At 37.5% G+C, this 23468-nt stretch overlaps 1 protein-coding gene across 1 annotated transcript in view; it reads right to left on the reverse strand.

Annotated features, from left to right (window-relative positions):
* GPC3 (glypican 3) overlaps window positions 1-23468 on the reverse strand; it is an 821180-nt gene that overhangs the window by 310961 nt on the left and 486751 nt on the right. The window contains exons 4-5 of the mRNA XM_074201733.1: window positions 22917-23050; window positions 8116-8241 (exon numbers count right to left, since the gene is read on the reverse strand). Of these exons, the coding sequence (XP_074057834.1) occupies window positions 8116-8241; window positions 22917-23050 (260 nt within the window). The remainder of the gene's footprint in view (window positions 1-8115; window positions 8242-22916; window positions 23051-23468) is intronic.

Consider the following 23468-nt stretch of genomic DNA (forward strand, 5'->3'; position numbering starts at 1 on the left):
ACTTATGAAGATCTTTTTAGGGTAGGTAGGTGCCACAGAGGATAGAGTGTTGGACTGAGTGTCAGGAAGACCTGAGTTAAAATCCAATCTCAGACACTCACTAGTAGTATGACCCTGAGCAAGTCTCTTACATCTCTGTGCCTCAGTTTCCTCATGTGTAAATGAACTGGAGAAGAAAATGGCAAACTAGTCAAGGATCTCTGCCAAGAAAACCCCAAAGAATTAGACCCAACTGAAATGGCAATAGTGATGGTGGGAAAAAAAACCCTGTAGTTTACATATAAAGTACATATTTCATCTATTTCATCAGTGGTTATCATCTGTTTTTGTGGGCAAACTACCTCCCATTACTCCTACAGTGTTGTATAAGCTTAGTCACTAGTCAGATAGTTTTGGCACTTCTACAGTGGCAGTCTCTAAACTTTACACCCTTGTTATCTTCTTAAACATTGCTGAATAGTTCTGATCTTGAGCTTATGGAGAACCCTAACTAACTCAACACATCTTTAGGTCCACTGTCCTTTAGTACCAATCCTAAATTTCTGAGTAGTCTATTGATACCTTCAGTTCACTGTAAGTTACCTTTCTCCAGTAAGGAACTCTGAATAGATAACATCAGGAAGGAAAGTGGCATCTGGAGCAAGTCCATTCATATCTACCTTGTGCTCAATTTGTTTCTTCTTTCTGAATTTATTATTATTTTTAGTATGTGATGATCTGTAAAGGATAGGTTTAGTATTTTTGCCTTTCTATATTTATTTCTAATTTCTCTGTGTCTTAATACAGATGGAACTTTTACATTTTTCCATATGGTGCTCGAAAAGATGTATATTTTTTAGTGGTCCTATTCAGATGGTGCCATAAGTCTTTTGGCTCAAATTTTTCCAACAATTCATTTAATTTTATATTTTTGCTTTTACTTATCTTTCTGTTAGATTTGGCCAACACTGAGAAAAGAACATGAAAACTCTCTAATATTATTATTATTGTGTTACTATTGGATTTTGCCATTCAATCAATCTCCTTCATGAATTTTGATGCTATGACACTTGTAGTATATAAGTTTAAAACTGGTATTGATTCTTTGACTATAGTTCCTTTAAGCATAATGTAATTACCTTAATTTTGTCTGTTTATATTATGAATTTTTATTTTTGTTTTTCCTGAAAGCATGATTTCAACTCTTACTTTTTTGGATTCTCCTGATGTGAAATAAAATTCTTATTGCTTCTCATTTTCATTCCATTTATTTATTTAAAAGATGTTTTTAAACATTTTCAAATTGTTTTTCCATATCTATATCCCTAGATATATTTCTTGTAAGCAACAGTGTGCTTTTGTTTTCTCCTCTAACTGATCACTTTCATTTTATTGTATTATTTAATCCATTCTTATGAATGGATTTTATGAAATTAAGATTCATAATTTCCTCTATTTGTGTTTCTAGATTTTTAAAAATTCACCTTCCCATTTTCAGTCAATATCTTACAATATTATCTAATTTTTCATCTCTTACCCCTGCCTTTTCCCTTCTCTGACCTTATCTTTTTGGGTTTATTTCATTTTAGGCTCTGAGCAATGGCAGTCTAGGTCCCTGGTTAGAGCTCTGCTTGGCTTTCCGACTGTTGCCATGGTAATTCAGCCTATTTACCTGAGCTTATGCTGCCTCTCTTAGTGGGACTGCTCTTCTGGTGCTGAGGTGTCTGGCTGGTCTATGCAGCCTTGAGTTGGATGAAGGAACTCACCAAAGTATTTCTGTGGATCTCTTCAACACTTTTGGCATTGGTTCCCTTTTAGATCTTTACAAGCTTATCTGGTTGTAGCCAGATTCCTGTACCCTTTCACCCTGCCATCTTTTTTAAAAAAAAAAAAGTTTATTTATATTTAAGGCAATGGGGTTAAGTGACTTGCCCAAGATCACACAGACAGACAATTATTAAGTGCCTGAGGCTGGATTTGAACTCAGGTCCTCCTGACTCCAGGGCCAGTACTCTATCCACTGTATCACCTAGCTGTCCCTTACCCTGCCATCTTAATAAGAATGCTACCATTTTTCAATTTAAAAAAAATTCTATATTTTATTGTTCCGTAGTTACATGCAAAAACAATTTGGGTTTCAAATTCTCTCCCTCACCATCCTGTCCACTGAGAAGGCAAACACTTTGATATAGGTTATACATTTGTGTCATGTGAAACATTTCCATATTGGTCATATTGTAAAAGAAAACATAGATCACTTCCCCCCACAAGAAAAAACAAATCAAGAAAAATAAAATTAAAAATGTGCTTCAAACTGTATGGACAGGAGATATGGACAGGAGGATAGAGTACTGGCCCTGGACTCAGGAGGACCTGAGTTCAAATCCAGCCTCAGACACTTAATAATTACCTAGTTATGTGACCTTGGGCAAGCCACTTAACCCCATTGCCTTGAAAAATCTAAAAAAAAAAATCAAACTGTATGGAGACACCATCAGTTCTTTCTCTGGAGATAAATAGCATTTTTCATCACAAGTCCTTCAGAATTGTCTTAGTATCACTGTATGCAGTATAAGTCAGTCACAGCTGATCATTCTACAATATTATGGTTTGCATCAGTTCATGTAAGTCTTTCCAGGTTTTTCTCAGAAAAAGTTGTTCATCATTTCTTATAGCACAATAGTATTTCATTATAATCACATGCCACAATTTGTTCAGCCATTTGCCAATTTATGGGCCTCCCTTCAATCCAATTCTTTGCCACTACAAAAGAGCTGTTATAAATATTTTTGTTCATATCAGTTCATTTTCCTTTTTGTTTTTTATCTCTTTTATGAGTCTGTATGTTATTTCCTCTGAGCTTATTCTGATGAGAGTAAGGTTCTCACTCCCTCTTACCTACCCCCTCTTCCTCTCTACTCTAAAAGTTTCTTTCTTGCCTCTTTTATATTAGATAATTTACCCCATTCTACTTCTACCTCTTCCTTTATCTCAATACATTCCTCTCTTTCCCCTTAATTAGATGTTTTTTAGAAATCATCCATTTATATTCAATTCACACTTGTGTCCCCTCTCTCTCTCATTATATATATATATATATATATATATATATATATATATATATATATATATATATATATATATATTCCTTCTGGCTGCCCTATATATACAGAAGTCTTGAATCAGTTAACAACTCCACCAACTGTGTACTGTCTCATTTTTCTCACATTCCTTCCAACATTTGTCATTTCCCTTTTCCATCCTATTAAACAATCATAGGTATGAGGTAGTACTAAAGAATTATCCTAATTTGCATTTCTCTAATCAATAGTAAGATCATTTTTTTCTTATGGCTACAGGTAGCTTTGATTACTTCATTTGAAAACTTACTATTTTTTGGTCATTTATCAGTGGAATTGGTATTTTTATAAATTTGACTCAGTTCTCTATATGAGAAATGAGACCTTTGTCAGAGAAACTTGCTTTAATTTTTTCAGTTACTATTGCTAACTGTCTTTCCCCCATCCTATTTATTCTATTCTCTATCTCCTTCCAGATTCTCCCCCTTACTCCCTTCCTGCCATACCATTGAGAAGGCAAGCAATTCCTTCAGTTATTTAATGAAGATACTACTAAATCTTGTGCTTTACTGATTGTGGCTCTAAACTATTTAAATTGTTTATTTCTGTCAATGTGTTCAATATACGAATGTAGTCAATCACTGGCCTAAAAGAAGGTTGGAGTAGATGGCAAAATTTTGCAGAAGGCCACTCATTACTATATAGCTCTGTGACAATAGGCAAATCCTTTCTTCTAAACCTAGGTTTGCTATTCTGTAAAGTAAACATAATAAAATTAGTCTCTCTCTCTGTATATATATATATTAAGCATTTACCATGTGCTAAATTTTGCTAAATGTTGGGGATACAAAAAGAGTTAAAAGACAGCCCCTGGCCTCAGGGACTCTAAAAGAAGAAACAAGTCAAAAATATATACAAGTATGTTACATACAGGATAAATAAGTAATAATTTTAAAAGGGAAAGTATTAGAATTTAGAGGGGTTGGGAAACACTTACTGGAAAAGATGAGATTTTAGCTGGGGTCTAAAGGAGGCCAGGGAATTATGTAGCTGAAGGTGAAGAGAGAGAATATTCTGGACATGAGGGTCAGCCAGGAGCAGAAAGATGGACTGTCTTGTTTATGAAAAACATCAGATTATTTTCACTGGATCAAAGAGTATTCCTTGGGGGAGTAAGGTGAAAGAACACTACAAAGGGAGGAGAAGGTTATGTTACGAAGAGCTTTGAATGCCAAACAGAATGTTTTGTAATTGATCCTGAAAGTGATAGGGAGTCACTGAAGTTTAGTGAATAAAGAAGTGACATGATGGAACTTGTACTTTAGAAGAATCGTGGATTGGAGTGGGGAGAGAAATGAGGCAGGCAGACCAACCAGCACTGCAATAAGTCCAACTATTACAATAGTCTGACTTATATACTGTCTGCCTCTGAGGGTTGTTAAGGAAGAGGTTCAGAGAAAACATTTTATAATCATAATGTAAATAGTCTGAATGTAAGTTATCATTTTCAAGTGATGGGTCTCTCCTATATTTTAACCTAGTATCTTTATCAGTGGCATCCCTGGCATAGTGGAAAGGGACAAAATCAGAAGACACAGGTCATTGCGTCACAAGACCTGGTTTCCATTTCTATTCCTGACACATTGTAAATGGGTGACCTTGGGTAAGTCACTGTGCCTTCTCAGACTATAGCTACCTTCTCTACCAAATGAAGATAAGAATTCCTGTTCTGCCTTCCATAGGCTTGTTGGAGGACTAAAGAATTTAAAATACATCCAAAGTGCTTTGCCAGTTATAAGGCACTGTACAACTTGTGCTTTCATTATTTTAGAGAGGAAATCATTGCTCAGAATGGGGGTGTGACTTGCCCAAGGTCACACAGAAAGATAAAGGCAGAGCTGACTAGAGCCCAGGTCTCCTGACTCCCAATCTAATGTACTTTCCACTCCATTTCAATGCTGATCTTTACAGGTTTTATTTTAAAAAATGTTTACCAAATGTTTCCAGTTCCTTAACCATTCTCAATTTCTGAATGAATCTTTTAATTCAGCTGCTCATCATGCATGGAAAGTGATGGGTGCAGCAATGCCTTGTAATTACTCCTCTTTACTGATTGTTTAGTCACTTTCCAGCTTTAAGCAAATTCTTCATGCAATAGTTATGGACCATGAATATGAGCATAACACATATCGCCAAGCAATCAAAGCTTCAAAATTGTCAGTGAAATTACTTCTTAACTGACTAAGCCTCCTCTTCCTCATGCCTTCTCCTCATACCAAAAAGGATAGGAAACAGGATAATAAAGTAGCAGAAGGCGCCAAAGATAAAAACAGAATTCTGAGTTTTCACAAATTCCTGTAGGCTGTCATTGTGACTTTTTCTATTTGTCAATATATGTTAAAGGTACTGACAGAACTTTTATCACCTTCACCTTCAACTATAAAAATGGAGAGAAAAGACAAACTCACAGGGTGCTGGGAAGGAAAACACAGGTAAAGTCACAGACTAAGAGAATGTCAGATCTAGGAAGGACTTGAATACACAGAAAAGAGATTGTCCAATTTTTCTACTACTAATTTATGATATATAATCTTAACTGGACCCTCACTACAGCAAGGGAACCCTTTTGTCTCCACAATCCATTCACACTCCACCACAGTGGCAATTAAACATCTTTTAATTTTTCTTTAAGGCTCCCACTGAACCCTTCTCCTGAACCTTCTCTGTTGAAGACCTTGCCCCATTATGTCACAGAAAAAAAATTCAGCTTCTTTTCCAAGAGCAACCCCTTCTCCCTTTCAATTCGTCTTCCATCTCTTCACTTATCTTCTCCCACTATCTTCTTCAGCCTGTCCCATATGAATAAGTGGACTCATTCTTGGCAAGGTAAACCCTCCTAATATCTTGTCTTCTCCAGAAGATTGCTCCCTCTGTCGTTACTCGCTCACTAATATTTAATCTTTCTTGTTTATTGGCTGCTTCCTTGATATCTACAAACATATCCATATATCCCCCATCCCTACAAAACAAAAGCTCACTGGGTCTAACCAAGTTATTGCTGTACATCCATTCTACCCTTCTTGGTTAACTTCCTCAAATAAACCATCTACAAGCCAAGTCTCTCCTTCTTTTCCTCTCAATCACTTCTAAATCCTTTAAAATCTGGCTTCTGAAATTATCATTTAATAAAAACTGATCTCTTCAAATTGACCCATGATCTCTTAAATGGCAAATTTAATTTCTCAATCCTTATCCTTCCTTTTCTCTCTCCATAAACTTGGACATGGTCCATCACCTTCTTTTCTTGGGTATTCTGTTTAGATTCCCAAAACACTCCTTAATTATGAATCTTCTCTTATTTATCTGACCATATCTCAGTCTCCTTTACTGGATCTTCATCCAAGGCATAATCACCAACAGTGTGGTCACCAAGCTCTGACCTGTACCCTCTTCTCTTCTCCCTCCTTACTATTTTACTTGGTTTTCTCATCAGTTTCCATGGGTTCAATTTTCATCTTTTTTCATGCCAATGCTTTTTTTCCATCTTTATGTGAACTCTAACCTTTCTCCTGAGCTCCACTCATATCATCAACAGCTTTGAGGACAACTTGAACTAGATATCCAACAGACATATCAATCTCAATATGCTCAAAGTCAGGACTCTTTCCTCTCCAACACTCAAACCTCCTCCTCCACTATATTGCTATTAAAGTAATCACCAAGGGGTGGCTAGGTGGCGTAGTGGATAAAGCACCGGCCTTGGAGTCAGGAGTACCTGGGTTCAAATCCGGTCTCAGACACTTAATAATGACCTAGCTGCATGGCCTTGGGCAAGCCACTTAACCCCATTTGCCTTGCAAAAACCTAAAAAAAAGTAATCACTAAATTTCCATTCATCTAAGCTCGTAACCTTAGTGTCACTCTCAGCTCACTCCCACTCATTCCACATATCTAATCTGTTGACATCTTGTTTTTCCTTTTACAACATTATATATATATATATATATATATATATATGTATAAATATATGTATATATACAGATAGATATGCATTCATTTCTTTCCTTTCACATGGCTATCATTCTGGTGCAAGCCATCATCATTTCACATTCTTCACTGATCAGAGGGTATCATCTCTGAGATTGGTTTCCATTTACACTATACTCACACATATATGACATATTAAAGATATATATTATGGACACAGATTATATATATATGACAATTTTTTAATTTCCCCCCCCTTATCTCCTCCATCAGGAAATGAATCCCTTGAGGACAAGGGCCACATTTTAGTCTTTTTTTGCATCCCCAACATTACCATTTATTTCTCTCTACATGTGCTTACAACATAAGCACACGATAAATACTTGTTGCCTGAATGATTAGTCCAAATTGGAGGGGATTTTAAGAGATTATCTAGTTCTGTTTGCTTGGTTTACACATCAAGCTAATTCAGGCCTATCAAGGAAAAGGATGAGTCTTTAACACATTTTATAAATTAGCAAATACTGGCCAAGAAAGCCATGATCATGGATCCTTGGTCCAAGTCGTGAATTTCTCACTTCATGTCCAATAAAACAGGAAAAAAGGAGAGATCTGGCATTTTAAAAACCTTCTACAATCTGAATCCAACTGATCTTTAGAGTTGAAGTTCACATTCCTCCCCAGTATGTACTCTGTTTCATCCAAGCTGGCATATTTGATGTTTTATACACACACACACACACACACACACACACACCCCATTCAGTCTTTATCTTTTTGTGCAGGCTATCCTACTTATTTGGAATGCCCTATGTCTTTATCTATGCCTCTTGGAATCCTTAACTGCCTTTGTAGTCTCAGCTGAGACACCACTCAATAGAATCACGTTCCTTAAGGGCCCATGCTATCTTGTTATTGTTGGGGGGAGGTTTTCCCTTTTTATCTCAAGAAGCATGTATACAGCAGGTGCTTATTACATGCATATTTAATTGGATTTAATGGCATCTAGGGAGCAAATCTCATGCAATATTCAACTGATTCTCCATCTAGTATTAAAAAAAAAACTCACCTTTCCACAATTTCTTGGCCATTCCAGCAAAAGGTATCATTTTCAACCACTGGACTGTGCCTGCAGACATAGTCAGGTAAAGTACTATAAAAGTCACTTTGTGATCTCAACTTTGCAATTAGTTCCCTGAAAAGAAAAAAGAGACACCCAACATTAGAGAAATGTTGATTCTAGGGGAAAATGTCATTTCTTATTGGCATCCCAAAAATCCAGGGTAAGCTGCTTAGATAGAGGGTCTTAAGTAACGATTTCTTGTTTGGATCCACAGAATGTTAAAGCTGAAGTCAGAACATATGATCCAATCCCCTCCTTTTCCAGATGGGAGAAACTGAACTCCATCTATGGGAAAGGGTTTTCGCATGGTTACCCAGCTAACAAAGTAGGAGAGTTAGGAACTGAATCCAAGTCTTTGGACTATAAGTCCAAGTCTCAGGATTATCCTGCAATTATTTTATAGTACTTTTATCATATTTATATGCTAATATGACAATAAGCTAATAATCAATTATCAGTGATGAACAATAATATTTCAGATAATAAACTGTCATTAAACCCTAATAAACTATAAATAATTCAATAATAGCTTCTGTAGCTGCTCCATCTTTGTATCCCTAGCTCAGAATTCTGAGCAGAGAGATTTCTGTTAAATGTTTGTCAAGCTAAATGTGTGGAAGTGACTATGAATCAATACATCAAGGAATCAGGATTTTCTGGGTATAGGAATAAGAAGACTAATTTATGGAAACTTGGAGAAGTTAGGTCACTATTTGTGGTTGAACAAGTAGGATCAGTTGGGCTTTAGATCAAGGTCTTCTTCACTATCTCACAGAAATAAGTACCAATATGGGAGCAGGTCCCCAAATCAGGAGAGAATAAAAGAGATACTCACAACTAGGGAATAGTTATGAACATAGATTGAGGAGTGAATGAACAAAAATAGATCATTTACAAATTATAACAAATGACTTCTTTCAGCATTCAACGATCTATAGCATAAATGAGAATTTTTAGACTACTTTTACTTTATTTCATGCAACACCAACCATGCATTCAAAGATATGAACAAGAACCAGAGACAGTAGCAGCAGATCATAAGGGGAAAAAAAATCAAATCAACCTGATGAGAAATAAAACAAACCCAAATAAGCAAAATAATAACAAAAGGAATTATTAATGACTATAATACAACCATGTTCTCCTATTGTACATTAATTTTTAAAAGAATTCACACATTAAATTAAATTAAGCGATTCACACTCACTTCCATAAATTTAATAAGACACACATTTAATAAGAAGGCACATCATCGGTATTATATATATTATATATATATATACAATGTATATAATACCGATGATGTATACATTGTATTTTCTGTAAGTATTCCTACTATTTGATACTATCATTTAAGAAGCTGTAGTTAATACATATACTAGTCCTCTACATGAATTCCCATATCTTCTCACACTTCTTTGCGTTCTGCCTAGTTATCGTTGCTAGCATCACACTAATACTCCACTGCATTTATATATGATAATATGGTTCAGGATAAAAAGAAGGCCAAATGCTCATAAACTACACAGAATACATTTTGTTGACAAATCATGCCTACTTTCTTCAAAAAGAGTCAAAGGCACTGAATAATACCACTCACACACACATATAATAAATGAATATCTGAGAATCATTTTCAAATCAGCCATCCATGTACAATTAGATTGACATGTCAGAGCAAAGATCACAATTAACCCCAAATTGGAGGAAAGGTTAAATAATGGAATACGTAGCAGTTATATGACATCTAAGCATGGCAAGGAAACAACAACAAAAAAAAGAAGACCCAGTTCACTGACATGGACTATGTTCATTTCCTAATGAAGTTTAACTGAAGTAAAGCAACAGCCACAATGAGGAAACCAAAAGATTCTAAAAACTAACGACTCTGCAAATACATGCTCTTCTTGCCAAGCAGGATGATGTAGTAGCCAAGAGGAACAGCTGTTAGGAATAGAACCTCATTTGCAAAATCTTATAGGGGAAGGAGGAGGAAGATGATGGCCAACTACGACCTCTGAGAACAGTGAGAAGGTATGGAGTTTGGAGAGCTGGTAGAAAGCATGAAGGGAGATAAAATTAAGCCAGATCTATCCAAGAACAGTTAAGGATGAAACTGAAAAGAGGACATCAAACAAAAAAGTAAAAAAGATATATCTAGATTTCTATAGATAATTGTCTTCTCTCATTACAGTTTCCAATTGTAACATAAGGAAGCAAAAAATGGCATTAACGAAAATGAATATATGGAGATACTACTCAAAATATATCATATTTTGATATGCATATCAAAAATAGAGAGATTGGAAGCAATAGAACTTCAAGGGAATTGAAGGATGGATTTCTAAGATTCTGTGAAAGATTAAGATACTAAACACATGGGGATGATTATGGACTTATTATAACCAAAAAAGTGACCAAGAAAAAAATCATTAGCTACTAGTCCATGTGCCTCACCTCTATAAAAATCTTTATAAGCGGGGCAGCTAGGTGGCGCAGTGGATAGAGCACTGGCCCTGGAGTCAGGAGTACCTGAGTTCAAATCCAGCCTCAAACACTTAATAATGACCTAGCTGTGTGGCCTTGGGCAAGCCACTTAACCCCATTGCCTTGCAAAAACTAAAAAAAAAAAAACTTTCTAAGAGTAATATATATATGTATGTATATTAGCACATATGAATGAGTATTTACATACATATATCTGATGGTGTCCTTGATTAAAATATGTGGTCTTCATAAATAACATTCCACATAAGACTATAGATTTATAATACCAAATTTTACTAAAAGGTACGGAGAATACTACTTGATTCAAAAGAGCAACATGAAGTCTTATAAAGTATCTTACAATAATGTCTCTTGATATATAGGTTAAGATCCTTGGACTGAGATAATTACAAGATCACAAGTTATATTAAATAAAGCATTGAGTCAAGAGCCTGGCATGCTATGGTCCATGGGTTCACAAAGAGTTGGAAATAACTGAGCAATAATGAAAGCATCAAACTGGAAGATATGCTCACCATAGATATTTTCCACTCCCATGGTGGATTCCAAATAGGAGAGGGATTTCCTAAAGATAGTGAGGTCCTCAGATATGTCTGTTTCTGGTTATTATGCTGACCAATAAAGTCTCAGAAGATCCACAATCGTATCAAGGAGTTTAGGACAAAGCATTAGGACTCTTCCACACAGGAAAAATCGAGGGATGAAGGAATTTCCTTGACCATAATATGTAATTGGATGGATGGCCCATTACATGAACTTATCAATATATAATAGGTACCATTCTAAAACTAGACAATACAGCACATTCCAATCTGTATTCTTAGAGGGAGTTTTCTCACTGAAAGTTCCCTCTGCCAATGAAAACATAGTTCCGAGTCCAAAAAAAATCATTATATCTATCTTGCATGGACACTGCAGAGCAACTATGATAAAGTGCACTATGTTTTCACCATCACCAAGTTTATCCTTTGTTTAAAAAACAGTCTTCTACTGAAGATACTTCAGAGCTACAAAATGTATAAATATGATTTCTAGAGATTCAAAATGGTTGCTTATCCACTGAGCAAAGGAAAGACACATAATTAACATGATCAGAGAACACATAGTATCTTACCAATGATGAACTTAATAAAAGTAATGTTGCAAAAGATATCTTTAAGGAGATAAATGAATAGAAAAGAATACAGGAGGAGATAGGCATACAATGATTATAAGTAATCAATTGGATATGGAGTACATGTTGAGACTCTAGATGAAAATCCTCTGGGCTGATAACTTGAGAACATTGTATATAATTACACATTTTTTATAATAGTTTTGAATAATTTTTCATCATTGTGATTTTCCTTTTTCTTGATAATTTGAGTTTCCTCGCTTTTAAGAATCAAATTGGCTACTATTTTAACAATATTATTGGTCTTTTAAAAAATGTATTCTTTCATTTATCAATTCAATTAATTTTGTTTTCAATTGTTTATTTGACCTTTAATTTTTAAAATGTCCTCTGTTGTGCACGTTCAGGGTTTATTAATTTGTTGACTTTGTAATTTCTTTTTAACTTCTCAGCTCATGGGTCTTATATTTTGTTAATATACATTTTTTAAGAATTGAAATTTATCTCTGAGGAATGCTTTAGTTACATTCCATGTATTTTGTACTATAACCTTGACTTTAATATAATCTTAATTTTACTCTTGTAATTTGCTCTTTGACCCACTCATTATTTAGCAAATCATTTTTTAGTTTCCACTTAGGTCTGCATCTGTTGCACATTCCCTTATTGACTGCTGTTTTTATTGCTGTTTTTCTGCCTTTCTGCAATTATTCATGAGCTCTTTAAGCCATAGAAAAAAATGATCAATTTTTGAAAAAAATCTCATGTGTATTTGAGAAAAAGTAAACTTTTTTATTATTTCCATTCAGTTCTTTCCACAAGTATATTAAAATCAGTCATCTGAGCATTCTGTTTGAGACTTTCACCTTTAATACTCTCTCCTTTGGTTTCTGAGATTCTGCTCTTATTTGACTACTCCTCAGTTTCCTATGCTGGGTCATCTCTGTCCTAACTACCAAATGTGAGTGTTTCTTCCTTCTTTCCTTCTCTCTCAAAACACTCTCTCCCTTGTTGATCTCCACTATTGCAATGACTTTTAATTACCCTCCCTGCTTCAAGTCTCTTCTGCCTCCCATATAGCCTCCATAAGAAGCCAAAGTGTTTTCCCCCAAGCACACAATTGACTATTTGACTCTCCTATTTAACCAACTTCACTGAACCCTTTTCCTCTACAATGAAATATAAACTTCTCTTTTAAGCTCTTAAAACTTTTCACAACTGGACCCCAATTTATCTTTCAGATCCATTTACATTATTGCCCTTCACAACCTAAATACCACCACCCTCTAAATAAGGCTTTTTTCCCATCTCCCCCAACTACTAGCACCCACTCTCCCAATTACCTTACATTTACTTTGCATTTGTATATAGATAAATGTTTACTTACATAGACAAATGCTATCTGTTAGATTGTAAACTTCCTGAGAGGGTGGATTGTTTTTTGTTTTTTTCTTTATATTTTAATGGCTAAGAATTAAAGCAGTGCTTGGCATTTTCTGGTTCTTAATTCATGGCTGATAATTGATTTCTCTTTCTAAACTTCACCTTGCAACTTTCTGCTGAATAGCTCCATCTGGAGGTCCTATTAGAATTTTAAGCTTAACATATTCAAAATGGAAGTCTTTACAAACTTCCCTACTCCTCCAACCTGTCCTGTTTTCATCATACTTTCAATCACCCAAGCTCAGAGCCATCCTTGATTCTTGCAACTCTCTCACTCTCCATATCCAAAACAGTTCTCTTACACCTGTCCCTTCCTTTCTCCTCACAATAGTTCATTGTGCCACTATCAGGCATTCTTCAAATTCTACTGATTCCTGCCACTGATATTTGTTCTGCTACCTCTCCCATTCTATTCTTCAAGGAGTCGATCATTTATTTTGTTGGGAATCATCAAAGATTTAGTCTTGTTTAACTGTCTTCCCCAAATCTTTCCTTTTTATTCTCTGTTAGAAGGACTGATTTGCCAAGTCAGGGAGAGAGGTTGGAGCTATTCAGAAATAAAGGTGACAAAAGGAAAATATGTCAGTTCAAACGTTTTTTAAATTTAGGTGAATCTCCAAATTTTCTAGATTGAAGGGTATCCAATCCATAAGTATTTGCTCTTCTCTGCCTGGCTTTAATTCTATCTTTGTGGATGTTGGTTCTTCTTTAACTTCTCTTAATGAGCATCTTAACCAGCGTCTGAAGAGTTTTGTGGAGATTGACTTTCCTTAAATGAAATCTGATTTTCAGTTTCTTTTTTCTTATAGTATTTATTCATTGTGTTGTAGTCTTTTCATTTCTCTTACTCATATCTTCAGTTAGTGATTTTTCCCCTATGAGAGCTTTCCTTATGAAGATTTTTTTTTGTGATTGAGTACGTACGTGTTTCTTTTTTATTCTTTGTGTGAAGCATTTGATGCTAATTTGGAAGTGATATAAAGAAGCTTATTTCATTCATTTTCTATTTGTTTTGCCATCTTCCAGAAAATCTATAAAACACTTTTCTAACAATAATGTTGTAAAGTAACTAATTTACAGATGAGGAAACTGAGGCTCAGAGATGTGAAGTGAGGCAGGGAAAAAGCATTTATTAAGTACCAACTATATGCTAGGCCCTGTGCTAAGTTCTTTATAGTCAATCTTGCTAGAACACATTTCAAAATGACAAATGTGTTCCAACCCAATTGATGTATTAGGGAAAATTGAGTATAATAGTATTTTGATTTTGCTTCTGGAGGAGAGAATGTAGTAAATTGCCCCACTTCACAACATCTCACAGATTGTAAATCTTCCAAGGTCCACTTCCAGAAGTGAATTTCAAATTTTTGTCGTGGTAAAGTATCATATTTATTGCTTATGTTCTGGTGCATTGGAAGTCATAGACAAAGAAGGGCTGGCATGTACCACTCCCAACTCCATTTCTACCATAGCCTCTAGTTCCAAGGTCCAGAATTGTGGCTTACCCAACTTGCAGGAGACTTTGTTCAGCCCTAATAGCAGTGGGAAGACCAGAATGTAGTCAATATCTATTGTATGCATTTCTTAAGTGTTTAACATGTATCTTTAACTATATATCTTAAACATTTAACATGTAACATTGATTTATGCATTTCTTAAGGGCTTAACAGCTCTTTTTTGTGTTCCTGATGAACTTGTTGAACATGTTCCTCTAATTCCATTTTCTCCATAATCTCTGTTTTGATTGCATGATTTTGATTAGCAAGTGATTTTAGGGAGTATATATATTGTGTTATAGCAGAACTGACTGTATAGTCTCATCAGATCCTCACAACAACCCTGGGACAAAAATACTATTATGAATTGCATTTTTCAGTTGAGAAAACTGAGGCAAGCAGTGACTATGTCCAAGGTCATACAGCTAGTAAGTATATGGGGTTGGATTTGAACTCAGGTCTTTCTGATTCCAGACCCAGGCTTCTATCCACTGCAGCACTACCTATCAATCTCTAGTAAGTTTCTTAGGGCCACATATCTAGTAAGTAATAGGCTTTTCATTTCAGGCCAGTATTCTTTCCACTTCACTGTCTTTCAATGCCTCCCATCAGAGAAGAAAAGCTCAAGCTTTGCCTCTATCTATGCCTTTGCTCAGCTATGGGAGGTGGAAGCTGGAGAATTCTCAGGCATTGGAATAATTATTCACTACTCAGGCTAAGAAAGGTCTGGACTAATGTACAGGCCTCTAGAGAGGCCCAGGGGTTGCATCTCATTTCAGAGCCTGCAGGAGTCCTGAGCCCCAAAATGCCTCCCAGGGCTTTCTGTTCAGAGCTAGGGCCAAAAGAGACAAGCAGGAATGATCTCCCTGCATTAATACAATTTTCCATTTCATTACCATAGAGCTATTCATTTCTACTAATAAGATTGAAAAAGAGCTCCCAACCCTGTGCTCCTTTTAGCCAAAGGGAGTCTTCTTACAGCAAGGCTATGGTAGGAGAATGCAGAATCCTGATTCACAGGATTCTATTAGTATAGAAGAGGCTGAGAAGCCCTGAGCCCCAAATTTGGTTTTCTGTTATCCCAGGCCACCTTTGAGGGCTGGCAGTTTCCAAAGGGAACTGTATAGGGCACAGAAAATAAAAGTCAATATCATAGCTTCATACAGAAGAAAAAGGTTCAATTACAAGCTAATAGGAGCAAGGAACTATTTTGCAAGGCAGTGATGCAGTCCCCAAGAGTTGGAACTATCAGGCTAAAAGCAGATGGATGAGCAAGTTTCCCCCCACAAAGGAAATAGAATATAGCCATTAGTCACTGGGCAATATTGTTCCTGTTCTTAATGAAGACATTACCCCTTAGGCCTTCTCTCACCCCTGGCCACCATTTTCACTAATACAGTATGTGGCCCACGCAGGGCTTTCAAAGCAACACTTTTGCATTCAGTGGGCATTTGTTAAATAAATCTACTATGTGCAAGTCCCTAGACATCAAAAGGGAAAAAGTGAGAAACCCCTCCTCTCAGGAAGCTTATAATCTAATGGAAGGAGGTCTCACATCCACCCTCCTAAGTATGACATAAACTAGAATGATATAAGAAGCAAGGAGGATCACGGATAAAATACTCCAAGAAGATTTCAGAGAGAAGAGAATATTACCTATCTGAGGGATTCAGAAATAATTTCGGATGACGGGGCCTGAGCTGAACCACGAGGGAAAAGAAGCATGTCAACAGGCACAGATATTAAAAGCTCACCAATTCATTGGTTCTTAGAACTTGCAGCAGCCTTAAAGGTCATCTAGTGTGTTTCAAGCACAGGTGACAGCCTGTACCAATGAATAAAGGCAAGGAAAGGTAGGTGGGGAATGAGGGAGACTAAGCTGGCTTGATTAGAGTCCAGAGTTAGTAAGCAGGTGGAGAAGTTAATGGTAAATAATACTGGAAAGATAGGTTAGAACCAGACTGGGGAGGGTCTCAATGATGGGGTAAAGAGTTTGCCTTTTATTCTAGAAGCAATAGGGAACTGTTAGACTGGGGATTTATTTTTCAGTCATGTTCACTGATTCTTCATGACCCCATTTGGTATTTTCCTGGCAAAGAAACTGGAATGGTTCACCGTGTCCTTCTTCAGATCATTTAACAGATGAGAAAACTGAGGCAAACAGGATTAAGTAATTTGCTCAGGCTCACACAGCTAGTTATTACTTAAGGTCAGATTTGAATTCAGGGAGATGAGTCTTCCTAACTCCAGTCCCAGAATTTTATCCATTGTCATTTATCTGTCCCAATATGGAACTACTGATGGTTTTTGAGCAAAGGAACGAAATTGTCAGAAATATTTTAGAAATTAAATAAAGGATGGATGGGAGTGAGCAGCCACTAGAGGCAAAGAGACAAATCAGGATGATAAGTCAGGGTTTTCCTGGAAGCATCAAAAAGGGCATAACTAACCTATCTTTTTAACCCTTTTAGTTTCTCCTACTCTTGATGGATTTTGGCAGAGTCAAAGAAAGTTCAGAAATCAACCCTCTTAAGTATTTGGCTGCAGTGGAACAAAAAGAAATTATCAAGAAACAGAGAAGATTTTCTATCATGGTCAGCTTCTCATCTGTGGAAGCACAAAGACATGGGATGAAAGGGTCTCAATCAGTTGAACTGTGCACCATTAGAATGTCCATATCAATGAGACCATGGAGCCTGGGTCAGTGGTCCATGAGAAACAAAATCTTCTCCCTCTACTCCTGAAAGAAAGTAGAGGATCTTGGCAAGTGAATTTACCTTCTATCAAAAAAAAAAGAGAGCAAGATGCTCTCATATGTAAGGGTAGAAGAAATCTTTAAGGGTCAGAAGTATCTATTTTTTAAAATTTCAATTCAATAGTACCTGAAATTGAATGACTTGAAGATCTTAATATGAGAATGAACTATAGGATCATGGATTTATGGTTGATAATTCAATCCATTCATTTATAAATAAAGGATCTGAGGCTTAGAGTCAAGTGACTTGTCCAAGCTCACCCAGGCAGTAACAGGGCAACTAGATTGTAGCAGCAGATAGAGTGCTGGGTCTGGAATCAGGGAGACTGAATTCAAATCTAGCCTCAGATATATGTTAATTGTATGACTCAGAACAAGTCATTTAAACTCTATTTGCCTCATTTTCCTCAACTGTAAATTGGGGATAATATAGTATCTACCTCACAGGGTGCTTGTGATGATTAAATGAGATAATAATTGTAAAGTGCTTAGTATAGGGTCTGGGACATAGTAAACACTATATAAATGTTTGCTTTTTTCTTTTTTTTTTTTTGAACTAAGGTGTTTTGCCTCCAAATCCAATGGCCATTATAATATTGAATTGGACATTAAAGGTCAAGTCGGAATTCAATAATCAAGATAAATAAGGAGCACAATCTAGGTCATGTCGGTCATAGTATTTAAATCCAGAAAGGACCTTAGAGATTATTGTAGTCCAGCTGCTTCATTTTACAGAAGAGGAAACTGAGACCCAGAGTGGTTAAAATGGGCTGCATGTTTAAAGTCCAAGGACCAACCTGGCAGTGTCCAGAGCCTTAACACTAAACTTGCTGTAGAGTTAGTACTTCTCTGGCCATGGCATCTTTCAAATGCCATCTGACAAAGGCAAGGTAGGCTGGTGATATATACCAGTGGAGCAGGGAAGATGCCACACTGAACATAACGCAGATGCTTGAAGAAAAGCCTCACCTGTAATATGAAACAGTCTTACGAAGACGCCATCTTATAAGACAGAGTTTTAAATGATAGAGCTATTGAGAGGTCTGAGGTCTGATTTACACAAAAAGAATATTGAAAATCATCAATATCCCTAGAAACACAATGAAGCTACTCCCCAGATGTGATGTGGGTCTCCAACCACCCAGATGGGGGCAGGCAACTCAAACAGATGACTTTTAAAGACCGCCAAAGGCCATACTCCTTCCTGTGCAAGTGGGCTTTTTAATAAGACAGATGAGCAGCTTTGCAGCTCATAATCAGATCCAGACAGGCTGCCTCCGCCACACGCAGCCCCTGCGCCACAGGGATGGTGACGACAATGGCCCCTTCCTTTCTTCTCTTTTCAATTGAAATGGCGATGGGGGATGGGGGTGGGGTAGGGTGATGTGGAACAAGCAGAACACTGTGTAGAGACTTCAGTGTGACTGACAGACACATCTACTGGCTGCCAAGAGAAATCCTCCAAATATCTACGAGAAGGAAAACATCAGCCAGCTTAACTCCTCCCCACCGCCATTGAACTGAATTGTTCCAAATGCTGTAGTGAGAAAGGATGGTCTATTTAGAGTCAAAGGATCTGAGGCTGAATCTTGTCTTTGTTATTGACTACCTGTGTGATCTGGGGCCATACATCCTCTCTCTGGGCTATGAGTTTATTCATAGTGAAAATGAGGAACATATCTAAAGCCCTTCCCTGATCTAAATCCTACAATCCCAGCTGCTGCTTACTACCTGGGTGACCTCACTTCAGCTGCCTGGGCCTCAGTTTGCATATTTATAAAATGAGGGGGAGGCAGCAGGTTATGGACTCCTTGGTCTCTGAGGTCCATTTAAGCTCCAAACCTTCACATCTATAATAACAGCAGAATAAATTTCACAAAGGTAAAACCAGAGATGATCTCTAAAGGAAAGAAAAGCATCTGAGCTGAGGAGTAAGCTCCCCTCCCCCCCTTTTTTGCCAAATCTTTTTTGCATTTAACTACAAAATGGGGCCAACTTTCCTTAGAGGTGGGGGAGGTAAGGACTGATCTGCCTGTTGAGTGAGATTTCAAAGTACTGATGTCAATTTTTCTGCCACTACAAGGGAGGGGGTGTAAGGCAACCTTTTGTGTCCAGACTGAAGAAGGGCTGTTTTAGTCACTTGTCTGAAGGGATTCAAGAAGCCTTTTTTTGGGGAGGGGATATCCTTTAGTATTATGAATTTTCCTTACTTTTTTTCTTTTTTGTAATTTTTCATTGATACTCTTTTTTTTCCCCAAGGCAATGGGGTTACATGGCTTGCCCAAGGCCACACAGCTAGGTAATTATTAAGTGTCTGAGGCTGGATTTGAACCCAGGTACTCCTGACTCCAGGGCCAGTGCTGTATCCACTGCGCCACCTAGCCACCCTTCATTGATACTCTAAAAAAAAAGTCACTTCCCAGTGCAGCCCCCACCCACCCAAGGACCCTCTTTTTTTTTTAGGTTTTTTTCTTTTGCAAGGCAAACAGGGTTAAGCGGTTTGCCCAAGGCCACAAGGCTAGGTAATTATTAAGTGTCTGAGACAGGATTTGAACCCTGGTACTCCTGACTCCAGGGCCAGTGCTTTATCACTGCGCCACCTAGCCACCCCACGGACCCTCTTTCTTAATAAAAAAAGTATGGTTAAGCAAAAGAAAGGGACCCATTGGTCATATCTGCCAGTGCTGGCCTCGTTTTACACCCATTGTCCACTGCCTCTCTGCCAAAGGTATGACTGTGTTCATGCTTTTCTAACTTCCCAGCATCTGGGCAAAAGAAGGAACTTCTCCCAGGTTCCCAAGACAGTGGCCAGTTGCCTTGATTGCCAGTGGGCAACTTTGAAAGGCTCTGCTTCAACATTTTTTCAGTCCTCAGCAGTGCTTTGCACACAACAGGCATGAGAAACATACTAACAGTTGTTGAATTTTAAAAAATCCTATTGGCCTGTGATCCAAGGCCACAGAGGCTGCCAGTAGCAGAGCCGAGCCTCCAAGCTGGGCCTTCTGAGTCCTAATTTAGGGCTTCCCTACTGGATCCTGTGGTTTTCTTCGAGCTGCCACAACCTTTGTTCCCTTCCTTGTTATTCAGTCTTTCAGCTGCAGTGCTAAGAGGGAAGAAGCCAGAAGCTCTTTCCAAGCCAGTCCATCGATTGTGGCCTCCAGCTAGAGCAGTGTGTTGGTCCATGTACCATTGTCCAGTTCCCCAGCCCCCTGGCCTCTTTGTATCCAAGCCAGGCTGGAGCTAATACCTCCACAAAGCATTGTTGTTCTGGATGGGAGAAGCCAAAACTGTCATTTACAAAAAAAATCCCAGTTGAAAATGTTTTATGGGGACTAGGCTGGGAATCAGGAAACTGGGCTCAAGGCCAGTTTAGCTTTGTGACCTTGTGCAACTCACTTGCTCCCTCTCTGGGGCTCAGTTTCCTCCTATATAAATCAAGGAGGTTCATAGACTTTATTTTTTTATTAGGTTTTTGCAAGGCAAATGGGGTTAAGTGGCTTGTCCAAAGCCACACAGCTAGGTAATTATTAAGTTTCTGAGACCAGATTTGAACCCAGGTGCTCCTGACTCCAGGGCCGGGGCTTTATCCACTGTGCCACCTAGCCACCCCGGTTCATAGACTTTAAAGCTGAACAGTCGGAAAGGTCACCAAGTCTAAACCCCTCATCTGACAGATGAATAAACTAAGGCCCAGAGAAAGGAAGGACTAGGTCAGGGCCAGACACAGGTAGTAGAAGGAACAGAACCAGGATTCCAGCCAGCTGTCCAAATCTAGTTTTATTTCAGACTAGCTCCTAACAACCAGACGAGATGGTTGCTAAGGTCCCCTGTAGCTCTGACATTTTATGATTTAATCTACAAATATATCTGAAGGAAGCTACTCTAAATACCATACTCTGTGTTCCTCTGATAGTTGTATATAATGGTACCTTAGAAGCTGCATAACTTTGGACAAGTCCTCAACTTCTCTCTGCCTCCATTTCTTTATATGCAAAATGATATGGTTGGGCTAAAACAGTGGTCTCAAACTGAAATGGAAGTCATATCCAAGGATCCCTGAAGGTTGCATACAGACCTACTTTTAAAATGTAATGTTAGCTTTATCTTATTGTCTTCTTAGTTATTCTGTTGAACAGATCTTGATTCCAATTGAATCCAGTTCAGGCTACCTGCAGAAGCTTTGTGGGCCACATCTAGTGGGAGGGCCACATTTAGTGGGAGAGCCACGTGGGGGGGGGGAGAGGGGAGGGGGAGCCATTAAACAGTGCTTTTTTATTTTTTTTAGAATGTAATTTTTAATGCACAAAATAAAATATATACAACTACAAAGATAATCAATTATTTGGAAATACAGTTAGCAGAATATTTCAAAAAACAAATTCACAAACTCCTTGATTTAAGGATAACTAGTACAATTTTGCAGAGCAGGAAATTGAGACCAAGAGAGATCACAGATTTGGAGCTTAAAGAAACCCCTATAGAAACTTCTTATAGATGAGGAAACAGGTCCAGAGAGATCACTGGAGACTGAAATTTCAGAGATATCTAGTCCAAACACCCTTATGTTAAATGATGAGAGTACTGAGGCCCAGAAAAGTAGAGTGACCTACCCAGGGTCACACAAGAGGATAGAAAGGATGCTGAAATCCTTACCTCAAGAGTCACTGGGCTCTTGATCCCAGCAGACAAATTAAGAAATAACTTCCTTGGTGAAAGAGAAGAGCAAATTCTATGAGGGCAGATTCACCTCTAAAAGAGTCTCTTGGACATTATCAAAAAATTTGAAGGGATATTGAAAAATGAAGATTTGAGGAGAAAAATATGGGCCACTGCCCAAAGCATTTTGTGATGGAGTTTTTCCTCTCTCTTCTCAGGTGTCTCTGGAATATAGATTGCCCCTGAATGGGGGAGAAGATATGTCTTTCTTTTTTATATCACTGTAGAAATGTTGATTTTTAAAAAAAAAATTTTTAATGACTCCAAACATTTTTCCTAATTGCATGCCAAAATAGTTGTCAACATTTATCCTTCTGCAAGCTTTTGAGTTGCACATTTTTTCACCACCCTCCCTTCCAACCCCTCTCCCCATGGCAGCAAACAATCTGATAAAGGTTATACATGTACAATCATGTTTGAACATATTTCCATATTAGTCATGTTGGGCCATGCAGTTTTGCTATCCATAAGGTAGATGACTGCTAAGGTCCTTTCCAGCTCTCACATTCCACAAGTTCATGAGAATAGGTTGGCTATGATCTAATGCTACCTGAACCTTCTTTGCAAATACTCAGATGACACAATTTCATTAATCACACTCTACTCAGAAGGACCATCCCATGTGCATTTTGCAAAGCTCCTCTCCGAGATCGTTTTTGAACCTTAAGACACAATTGCCCATTGTGTATTGTAACAAAACAAAACACATTCTCACCTTCTCCTGCTGGATAAGGTTTCTTCATGTTCTACATGAGCAACTTTTAATACTCTCTTGTCAATAAACACATCTTCAGGATAATAGGCTGCTCTATATTGCCGCTGCTGAGAATGGGCGCAGAGTTTGCCAATCTGAAAAAGAAATACAATGTCACTAGAATGCTTCCACCCACAGAATAGTAGGAACCAAATTTGCAATATTTCCTAACTGCTCCCCCAATTCCTTTTCTTTGGGCCCAACTCTCAGAAGAATCCTAGAGAAGGACAAAGCTCTTAATTCAATAGGAAAAGACAGCTCTATAGCCCTAAATACTTAGTAAGGCACAAAGAAATAGAGTGGAAAGAGCCTTGGAGTTGGACTCAGGGGGCATGGGTTCAAATCCCTGTGTTAAGAATTATTAGCTAGTGTGAAAGACGTTTTTCTCAGCAATGCTGTGACCCAAGAGAACTCTGAAGGACTTATGATGAAGAATGCTATCTCCATGAAAGAGCTGATGGTGACTAAAAACAGATTAAAGTATACTTTTTATCACTTTATTTTTCTTGAAAT

This window comes from Macrotis lagotis, chromosome X, assembly GCF_037893015.1.
Source record: "Macrotis lagotis isolate mMagLag1 chromosome X, bilby.v1.9.chrom.fasta, whole genome shotgun sequence".
Taxonomy (NCBI): domain Eukaryota; kingdom Metazoa; phylum Chordata; class Mammalia; order Peramelemorphia; family Peramelidae; genus Macrotis; species Macrotis lagotis.